Source organism: Akebia trifoliata, chromosome 15 (assembly GCF_017979445.1).
Source record: "Akebia trifoliata isolate Shusen 1 chromosome 15, ASM1797944v1, whole genome shotgun sequence".
Classification (NCBI taxonomy): Eukaryota; Viridiplantae; Streptophyta; class Magnoliopsida; order Ranunculales; family Lardizabalaceae; genus Akebia; species Akebia trifoliata.
Window position 1 is genome coordinate 6,055,084 of NC_141389.1, and position 11,261 is coordinate 6,066,344.

General features: G+C 33.4%; 1 protein-coding gene and 1 long non-coding RNA gene across 2 annotated transcripts; both read right to left on the reverse strand.

The window, feature by feature from the left end:
- Positions 1-396: 396 nt before the first annotated feature.
- LOC147384100 (uncharacterized) lies at positions 397-2,112 on the reverse strand. Its single transcript, XR_015173026.1, has 3 exons — positions 1,840-2,112; positions 1,004-1,234; positions 397-904 (listed from the first exon to the last, which is right to left on the reverse strand). It is a non-coding gene; the product is annotated as an uncharacterized LOC147384100 (long non-coding RNA).
- A 4,126-nt stretch (positions 2,113-6,238) lies between these two features.
- Positions 6,239-11,261, reverse strand: LOC147384101 (UPF0481 protein At3g47200-like). Its single transcript, XM_086426916.1, has 2 exons — positions 10,812-11,261; positions 6,239-7,690 (listed from the first exon to the last, which is right to left on the reverse strand). Exons 1-2 carry the CDS (start codon positions 10,958-10,960, stop codon positions 6,397-6,399), a joined length of 1,443 nt encoding a protein of 480 aa, XP_086283042.1. The 5' UTR covers positions 10,961-11,261; the 3' UTR covers positions 6,239-6,396.

Genomic DNA, 11,261 nt, shown 5'->3' on the forward strand with positions numbered 1-11,261 from the left:
TCAATCAAATCCTACTTCACCTCTACCTCATACAAAGATAGAACAAACCCTAGTTTGTTCTCACCAATCCATCTCGTCCTTTCATCTGTAGACATAGATTGAATCCACTAGGTGGTAAGGCATTCCTTGATAGAATACCAATTCAAGTTGAGAAAAGTAGGACCCGCGACATTGGACCTTCCTCAATTTCATTATCACTCATTTTTGAATAGTTGGTATGCTTCATCTTCAATTTAAGACGAGAGTTGCAAGTTTTTAGCAAAATCACCAGTTTTAAGAACAAAAGATCAATTTTAGATCAACCAAGGCCAATACAAAATTTAGACCTAAATTGCCAATTTTACAAAAGATAGACATTCATGAAAGCATACATCTAAAAGGTAAGAAATGAGAAAATTGGCGAATTCAAGTAAAAAAGAATAAACGTTTTACAACACATATAAGATTATCAGTACGTAGTATTTTTTTCTATTATAAGATGACTAATAAGAAAATACTCATTCTAGTCAAGAGAAACCTTTGGTACCACGACTGAATTTTTTAGCACTTAATCATTCTAATCGAGTCGTAGTTGGCATTACCTCAGGCTCAGGCTCAGGCTTAGGGTCAGGCTCTAGCTCTACCTCAACCTCCAGCCTAACCTCTGACTGTAGCTCAGCTGGATACTCAGACTCACGTTCCTCAGAGATGTAGTTGGTTTGGGGCTCAAAAGGTCCTGTGACCCAATAGTCTGTGAACCCAGCATAGCTTGTTCTTGCTGCTTCCCAAGTAGCATTCTTTCCAGCCTGATAATACCCTTGAGGACTAAAGTTACTTGCTCGATGTGGTTCCGTGGGTGGCCACAGGTAACAAGGCGTTTGGTAAGCACTAGCTAGAATGTAAAGAGCAGTGCTCCCATAAGCTTCTTGATGAGACCAAAAAAAAAAAAAAAAATACATTTTAATAAGCATAGTCAATTTGTTTTATTTTGATAATTACTAACCAAAATATTTTTTTTACTAACCCATAATGACCTAGGTGGCCTTTGATAAGAAGAACTGGCACCTTCTCTTGCATGCTAAAGAGCTTACGAAAATAATAGGGGATTGAATCAAAAATTTCTATCCAAGGATACTTGAGGCCTCACTTCATCAAAATTGCTCGAAGAACTTTCTTCAAGAAGAGTGACCTTCATGTTTTTACCTTTCCCAGAAGACTCCCCTCTCAAAGCTTTGAAGATATTAAATCAGCCCATCTGAGAAGAAAAGAAAGCATGATAAATGTCAGAAGCCAAAAAGAGTCATACCAGAAACCACAAAAAAAATTCAAAAAAAAAAATCAAAATACCAAAAATACCATGCCTAAGTTAATTCAAACCCCAAGTCATTTGCCCCAAACCCATATCTATCCTGTTGAAGCATTTTGCCAAACACGTGGCGTGCCCAACATGAAATAATCTCCCCAAGTCAATAAAAATCCCACCTAAATCATCTAAATCCCTACTTTAGCTTATTTAATACCTTATCCATCCCCAAACCTCATCATTTCTTCAACCCATTTCAGTGAGATATTACATTGAACATGTGGAGTACCTAAATGAAATAGTCTTTATCAAGCCATTAAATCATTTTCCAATCAATCCTAATCCATCAATCCAACTCCAATACACTTCTTACACCCATCAAATCCTGAAATTCAACTTAATTCCAATAAAATTCAACCCAATCCATAACCCAACTTACCCATAATCCAATCCAAAAACACCCAATCTCCATGCCAATCAACCCAATCAAGACTCCAATCTCATGAATTCAAGGAATTAAATGATTAATTTGAAGGAATTCGGAGAGTACCACGTACCTTATAAGGAAATTTGAGGTTCAAAGATGAAGAATCGGATCAACTTGATCACAATTAGTTGTGAATCTTCAAATCTTCATGAATCGGATGTGAAAAACAAAATCGGACCAAGACAACTCACCACGAGTCGAGTATACACTGTGGGTCAGGCACGGAAGGAAAAATCCATGGGTCGAAGTCTGGACGAGCTAAGCAGCAAGGGAGTTTCAATTTCAAGCAAATGAGTAAAATGAAGCTCATTTTTGGTTCTTAAAATTTTGGAAATATTCTAGTATGGGGATGACCCACGACCAAGAAAAAAAAATTAGCCTGGTCATACCTTACCCATGACCAAGAGAAAAACTAATCAAAAAATCAAAAAATAAAAAAAGTAGAAATTCAAAAAAAAAAAAAATCATTAAATAGAAAAAAAGACAAAAAAAAAAAAAAAGTCAAAAGGTCGAAAAAAACAAAAAAATTCAAAAGACAAAAAAGAGATGTATAAAGAGAAGGAAAAAACAACTTAGGGAGAAGGAAAGATATTTCAGAAAGCTATTTTGGAGTACACAGAGGATAGAAGAATAATAAAATCGAAAGTGATGAATTCTCAAAGATGAATTAATCATCTTACCTGCTGAAGGCGTGACGTAGTGGTAAAAGCTTGAGGTCCCCTAGGCGCGTGGTGTAGTGGTATGAGCTTAAGATCCCCCAAGGGGCGTACGTTCAAACTAAAGCCACCTCTTCAAGAGTAGGATTTAAGTGAAATTCTCTTCACCTTATGATCTATTTGTGGACGTTTAATCATGGAAAAAGTTTTATAAAGTTTAAGTTAAACTCAGTCTTAGAAAGTTTTATTAGCTTAAAATGCAAAGTCAACTTTTACCAAAGTGAACACAGATTGAAATTCTTATTTTCAAATCATTTTTTTTTATCAAACAGTTTTAAGAGTCGTAAATCGTGCCACAAAATTTTTTTTTTTTCAAAAGCTTCAAGAGCTATACATCGAGCCAAGAAGCCTAAAATTTTAGATCTAATCCCTGTCAGACCCAGAGCTTGGGATGACAAACTTTTTATTTTAATAGATTCAATTTGAGTTCACTAAAGTGAGATACGAACAAGAAAGCATGTTCGAGCTCGGCCAGACAAAAAGAAGTTAGAGTCTACGTCGTTGTGATTTACTACAGACAACTCTAACAAAGAGGGGTAACTGTAGACATCCCATTTTTTCCTAGGCCGAGCTCGAGAGCACAAACTCTTCAATGACTTTTCTCCCAAGAAATATTCTTTTTTTACTCTTTTACCCTTTCTCTAACTCTTCAATAATTTCATTATCATAGTCTTCTTATAATTATTTATTCTTCCAACAAAGATCATTGGTTAAATTGATCCACATAGGAGTGTAATTACTACCTTAACCTCATATTGTTAGAACCAAAGTTATGTAGTTTACTCTTATGCCCCATAAGTCTATCCTTAATCTTAGAAGGCTCAATGTTATTAGACTAAGTTCTAGAGGTTTTGAAAGCTTTGCCTAACTTATAGATTTCTCTAGAACTTGTGAGCAAATATTAGATTAACTTTAGGTTGTTAGAAAGTTAATTGGACTAGATGACCTTAATATCCAAGATCCCAATTCATATTTACATGCTATCTAACTTAATTCCTTCTTGATTGACCCAAAATCAATGACCTAGGACCTTTCTACCCACCTCAAAGAATTCTCTAGAAACTATGGCCTTTTACAATCATATCCTCTCGATCATCATGCTTGGTGAGGCCTATAAATGAGTGAAAGACCATCAAATCTAACGAAAGAAGAGGTAATTTGTGTTTTCTCTAGTGATTTTATTGAAAGTATTGGGAACCCTATGATTTAGGATAAGTTTATCCCCAAAGATCTTCCAAAATAACAAAAAGGAGCTTAAGTAACCCAAAATTCTATCCAAGTTTCTCCTCAAAATCTTCTAACCTACCAAAACTCTATCAAAATCCGTTTTCAAACACCTAAGAACCTCTAACTAAGAACAAAAAGATGCAAGAAGGAAAAGAAGAGACCAAGGTGGAAGTTGATAAAGGTCTAGAAAGTGGTTTCTAGAATCCTAATTACATAGACTTTACATATTAATTATACACTAAATCCTCTAACTAGATATAATTCATTGTTAGTCCATATTTATTATTGATTTCAATTAAATTGTATATTTTAGACCTAATTGTAGTTATTTATGTGTAATAAGAGAAAATTGCAAAGTTTCTAGGCGAATCAAAAAAATTCGAAGATTCCACTGCAATCCAAGATCTGAAAAAAGATCAAGGCCCAAAATACAGACCCATATGCATTGTGGCACCTTAGTCAACTTGGACGGCACGGTGGTGTCAATGGATAATTCCTTGAGATTTGTACAAGATTTTGGTGACTACAAATACTTCGTATTGAAGTAGGGTTTTGAAATTATTTATTTTACAAAAGATTTTCAAACCTTAAAAATTCTAATTGGATCTTTATAAATATGAGACCCGACTAGAGCTTAAAGGGGGGGGGGGGGTAGAAAATGTATATTTAGATATATAGATCACCTCTACAATTAGGGTTAAAGAATTAAGATTTTTATATTTTTTGTTCTTTCTTTCTTGGTTTCAAGCTTTGTAAGGAGATACTGCTAGTTTCAGATCAAGATCAATAAAAAAAGATCACTTCTCCATCTTTCTCATATCTTTTCTTCTCTATTTAATTTTCTTCGAATTTGTTGATTCTTGTGATGATCATCGGCTAGCCTCTCCGTTGGAGAGGTCGATGAAGCCGTGCAACATCTTCCCTCTTAGTTTTAATTTGTTACTTCACCGTATGCTTTAATGTTCAGTATGGAAAGTTTTTAAGTAGGGATTATTGGGTTGAGATTTGATTTTCTAATTTAGATGGCTTATTCTTAGATAAGCTCAAGCTAAGCCAAGCTTGGCAAAGAATACTAAATTCAAACCCTTTAATTTCTTCTTATTAATTTATTCACCATCTTTGAATTTACATTTTGGAGTTAAATCGTTCCATCATCCGATCCTTTGACATTAGTTTAGTCGAGAAAATTGAGACAAGCAAGGACAAATTAATCTAAGGGATATATTAGCTCAGATGGATTTGACCAATTCAAGAAGTTACATTGTAGATTTATTTTCCATTTTAGTTTAGTTTAAATTTCTTCCTAAAAAACTATTTTAATTTGTTACCTTCGAAACCCAATCAGTTTTGAGTTGAAAGAATCGTCGGATCAACATTGCTTCTATAAATCAATTTTTGCTTGTCAAAATTTATTTTTTGTACATTATTTTATCATCAATCTACACTGAACAGAGGTAGGGAGTAAAACCTCCTAAAGGTGATCTCTTCCTATAAGCCATCAATAAGCTCCCAAGAGCATTATAATATTTGTTCTTTATTTTCTTTGCGAGCTTTAAATTCTTAGATTAGTTGCTCTTTGTTTTCCTTATAAATTTTAAATTCTTAGATTAGTTGTTCTTTATTTTTCATACGAGTTTAAGTTTATAGAATAGAGATTTTCTTAGTTTCTTTCCTAACAGCTTAAGAGGTAGAGAGTAATCCTTCCTTAAAGGTAATCTTCGCTTTCTAAATTCATTACATGCATATACTATGTGCACACACATCACTGTGTTTTCTTTAAAATGTCTTTGGGTCAAAAGTGGGGATCGATCTAGATGTACACTTAACTCTCTAATATAATAAAAAAACAATCTCAAATAGACACAACTCATGCATAAGGTGTCTAGTCTTTTTCATGATGGTGTCTAACTCATGGAAACCTCCTAAAGGCTAAACCAATAAAAAGATACTCCCAAGTGACCACATAACCTTTAGAAAGAACCTTGGGATCCAAAAAGTTGAAATCCATGTGGATTTTCACCAAAATCTTAGGCTTATAAAAAATTCTTCTGTAAAATCCTAAGCACAACTTCTTTTGTTTTTAGATTGTTTATTGTCTTAATTTGTTCATTTTCTAAAGTTAGACTATAGTTAATTTTTCTCAAATTTTCTCTAGAATTTTCTTTATTTGTAAAACCCAAAAAAGAGTTTTCTAATCTTCACCTATAATCATATATTTGTAACTATCTTAGGATGGGAAGGACAAGGTGTCTAACACCTATCTTGTCCTTCAACCAAACCTCCTTACCTTAGAGTTCTAGGTAGACATTTTCCCTTATCATTTGGATATGTGAGTTACTATAAGAAAAAAAAAACAGAATTTTAAAAATCATTTATAATGTTCATTCACACTTTAATTTAATTATGGCGACTCCTAAACCCATGTAGATGAGCTTAAACATCCCCAAAGGTTTTGAAGTCCATGTATCTACAATTATAGCATGAATCAATCAATTGGGATGCAAGTTTGCAATACAAATATTAGAAGAATTCTACTTCAATTACACAAAGAGTTCCACAATATTATTTATTACATGTAAGGATACAAAGAGGAGAGCTTACACACTAGTGAGGACAGACACTCACACAACTTGCAACAAACAAAGCAATACCAGTCCAATGACTGTTGAAATAACTTTCTTGATTCATGGAGGAAAGACTGCGAAGAAGGTTTGGATGCTGGTTAGAAAGATAATAGAACATGCAGCAATTAAAGCAATAATTTTCCATGGGTTACTGCAATGACTGTGCACAAATTCACCTATGTAGACCCTCCGCTTGTCTTTACAATACGTATGAATTCCATGTATAACTTTCGAATAGGCAGAAGGATTATGACCCAATCCAATTGCCAACTGGTTGACGAGCTTAGCCACTTCCTCATCACTGCCAAGGTAATTGTAGATTATGTCCGCAGAACGCAACAATTTCACGTCATCGGCATGATCAATGAGTGTATCTAGGAAACAAATGAAGGAGATGAATGCACGATCACCAAGGAAATCAGAGCTCAACTCATAGGCAATTAAATTGAGAAACCTGTCTTTGGTGAAGTGGTTAATTTCTAATATAGGAAGTGATAGCTCTCCACTGAACACGTTAGATTTGAATTCAACATCATATAAACCACCTAAATCATTTGTCTTGAATGTAATCCCCTTATCTAGAAGTGCATTAACTGGAGGGTATGATCGCCAGAAATCATAACTCGTCGACCCAAGCTTGTCATCAATGGGATTGTCACTGACTAGTTTGGTCCGAAAAAGGTCTAGGATATGATAGGGATCACGTTTTTTGCCGAAAGATGATGAAGAAATCCTAAAGTTGTCTTCCATTTCAAAATCGACATAACTGTAAATCATATTTTCACTTTGATCTTCAGGGCCTTTTTTGAAGTCCATCAACACCTTCAAAACTGGGTATGGGAGCTGGTTCTCAAGCAAGAACAAATCTCTAAATATAAAATGTATGTCGTTTCCTAATGCTATCAACTCGTCGTTACTGCTACCAAACATGATATGATCAATGAAATCTAAAACAAAGCAACCATCCAAAAACATCATGATTGTGAATGCTTCTTTGTTTAAAGAAGAAATGAACTCCTCATCGTAGTACTTTGTAGCTTCATCACTTACAGATTCTACCTTACTGTAGACATTTTTGTAGGCCTCATCAATGCTACGACCACCACAACCAATAACTAATCGCCGAGCAGCTGTGATCTTGAGCTCCTGCATCCTTGATAATTTATTGTGGTGATAAGGTCCAATTGATACCAATGCAGGCTCAAAGCATTTTTTATTAGCTTCGTTCTTCAACCATTGTGGTACCCTAGGAATTTTAATGTTGCCATTGGTCCTTCGGTCGCTTGTGCCCTTCTTTATGTTGTCCAACAACTCCTTCTGACTTCTTGGGATGGATGTATCTGTAATCGTGGAACTAACACACAAATGGCATGTGAGGAGATAACTAAAACTATAAGTTGGCTTCTATCACTCAACTTTTTTTTTTTCAATTATATTTAAAATTAATGAAAAAGGGAAATTTTAGACACTCAACCGCCACAATCACAAAATTCTTCAAATTCTTTCAAAAAGTAGAAATTTTAGACACATTTTTATTTTATTGAATAGTATTGTCTTTAATATTCCAAAAGGCCCATGTATTGTTTTTTACTAAACGGGTCATGAAAGGTTCAATGAACAAACCTCGTCTCCACATTGGATCAAGAATGGGTCAGACCAGACTAATTCACTGAATTAATTAGCAATTTGTCCAATTAATTGATGTATTGTTCAATCAATTGTGCAAATTTGGTTACATATTTTCCTCACTTTTTTTAACAAACAACTATACTTTTTGACGGAACTCATTTCATGGTTCTAAATTCTTTTCTCGAGTCAATTAATCTTGGACAAGATAAAACCTCGGTTCACAATTATTTATACAAGCATATTTGTATAAAAATAATTAAAAATATTTTTATGAAATAGGGAATGAAGATTAAAAGATGTTTAATCATAAAATCATATTTAATTTAGATAATAAATATTGAAATTCTAATAAAATTAAGAGAGTTTCTATTACCACCCCTACTTTTACTTATTACACCACAATTTCTTCAATCATTTATCTCACCCAAATTAAAGATTCAAACACACTCTTCAAACATTACAAGGGTTTTCCGCAAATTATAATCTCAACATTATAGCACTCGTCAAGGATGGAGCCAATATTTTCTTGTAAGAAGAGAATTGACATTGTGGAGATAATTCAAGAGTTTTTTGTTAGAAGTTGAAGAAAATGGACATTAAGACCATTTCTCATTAGTCTATGTAAGATGACCTAATTCAAGTGTCATCGGTTTAAAAAATAGGGTACATCAAATATTCACCAAAATGCCTATATGTCCCTTTGATCTAGCTCTTTTTTAATAGATTAATGCAAAATGATCTCATTAACCTCGTTTTCAAGTTGAAATCAAAATCCATTTGATTTTTCTTTCCATTGTTGATTGGGTAAACTTTTAACCTTAATCTTCTACCTTGAGATTGATATACTTTAACCTTCAAGCCTAAAGAAGAAGATAGGATTTTTGGAGTTGAAGATGATGTGATATTTTCATAGAAAATTATATTATGTTTAACAAGTAATCAAGGTGAGGTAACAATGTATTGAACATGAAGTTAAATAGGTTAAAATTAATTTACTATTTGAAGATATATATTGTTAGGATGAAATTTTTTTTTGAAAAAAAATTGATTAGTGATTCAATATGAGTGTATTTAGATTATTTTTTTGTTAGTTTGGGAGAGAAGAAAAATGTCAAAGGGTGCATGACTGTATGTCATCTATTTCAAAATAGGGTTATCTCCAATATTTGCAAAAATGTAGAGGTGAGGGCAGGGGGAGAGCCAGAAAGACAAAAGGGTATGTCAAATATTCAACAAAAATTAAGAGAAGGTGTCTAAATAACCCCAAATATTTAAGGGGGCAAAAAAAAATAAAAGATTGGTGGGGCAAACAACTTTTGCAAAAGAGAGGGAGAAAGAGGCATGGCATCACTTTGAAAACAGGGGACATCTCAAGTATAACATGTTATTTATTGTATCACTTTGAAAAAGTTCAGGTGGGAAAGTACCACTTTTAGAATCAGTTTACAGCTAGAGAGAGAGAGAGAGAGAGAGAGAGATTCTATTGGCACTCCAACTTTTACTTAATCTCTACCACTCACTCATTTTCATTTTTTAATTGAGGTATAATAGGTAAAAGTTGGGGTGCCAATAACAGCCTTTTTTCATTGATTCTCAAATATATTCTGAACATTGTTTTTATTCTCTAGCGTATTTAATCCAGTTGATCTCCTCAGAATAATCCCCAAAGCCAAATTTGATTACATATTTTTCTTAATTTATTTAACAAATAACCTTACTTTTTAATGAAAAATGTGCAGCTTGTCATTAATTTTAACAACTTAGAACTTAGAAAAATACTTTCCTTACTATGTAAGGAGCATTTTGCATAAATTTTAATAACTTTCAATTTTTTTTTTTTTTTTTCATTATTGAATTTTAATTTTAAATTTGTTACTGTCCATATTCAGAACCTTGGATCAAGCCTAAAATAGGTTATTTATTTTTTATTTTCTATTTTTTTATATATAGAGAAAATCTTTACTTTGCTCACAGTGACAACACAAGCTACACTTCACAACTAAAAGGAAAAAAGAAGAAAGAAAAAAAGAAAAAAAAAACTATATAAAGGTCTGTTTGATTGCATGGAAACCCAATTTCCACGTAATTCAAAATCCTTGAAAAAGTGATGGTAGAAAATAAGTAGGGTGAAAATTTAAAAAGCGTGTTTGATTTGTGTTTGGAAAAAAAAAAATAAAATCAAAGAGAAGAAGAAGAACGAAGAATAGATGATTGAGTGGAGGAGGCGGAGGAGGGAAGGCGGAGCAGGGTTATAGTGACTAAGGGTGCAAAGGACAAGAAGAAGGAGAGAGAGAGAGGATCTCGACGGTGGTGGTGCCAATTGATGACCGTGGTGACGGTGAGGGAGGTGGTGGTGAAAAGGTAAAGGGGAAGAATAAGATGAGCTATGTTTTTGTGGGGGGTGAGTGAATTTCATTTTCCCATTGACACAGTAGGAAAATGAACTCTAAAACCTTAGTTGGATTTTTTGTTTAGGGTGAATTCATTTTTCATGAAAAATATCATTTTTCATGAAAGATGTCATTTTTCATAATAAAAGATATACAATTTTCCTCTATTTTTAAGTAATCAAACACATCTTTAATAAATCTAGGGTACTTTTCAAATATCTCACCTGTTGAATCATTAAGAAAATGCAACCTTAACTTAAGGTAAGGGGAAATCTAATCTTGCATTTAGCAAGGGATAAGCCAAATATCATTAATTTAATGAGCAGCCTCAAACATGGCTTGAAGCTATTTTTTATTAAATACAATTGAAAAGACAATCTTTCTAAGAACTTTTAACATTAAATATAATTGTTAAAAAAAGAATAAAAAATATATAATAGAATAATAATAACTTACCAATCACCATCAGATTGAGACTCACTGGTCTTCGGGTGTTGACTCCCCTCATTTAAACCCTCCTTCATGCCTGCCGAAGTGTTTGGATTTACACACAATACAAAAATCCTAATTTTTAGATGTCCAAAACAAGAGACCTCTCTTTGCATTTTATAGACGAAAGCATAGGGGTCCACACGGTTGGGGTTGGGGTTGGGAAAAGTATTAGAATTGAATTGAACTGAACTTTATTGGTTCTATAAATTTTGAACCAAAACCAAACTGAATATACCCTAGAACTGAATCGACCCAAATCAACTTTAATTCGGCTCAGTTCTTAGATCAACAAAATGTACAAATGTTTGAACCTTTGAGAGCGAGCAACTTCTCCAACAAAGGAGAGTTATGGTTGATTTGTATGAATGAGGTGCTTCAATGGAAGATCTTCAGTCGTCTCATCTATACTAGTTT

Excerpts from the sequence above, each read along its gene's own strand:
- LOC147384101 (XM_086426916.1), bottom strand. The coding sequence starts at position 10,960 with ATGCAAAGAGAGGTCTCTTGTTTTGGACATCTAAAAATTAGGATTTTT. Across the intron at positions 7,691-10,811 it reads TCTCAATCTGATGGTGATTG|TTCCACGATTACAGATACAT; the intron begins GTAAGTTATTAT and ends TTTGTGTGTTAG.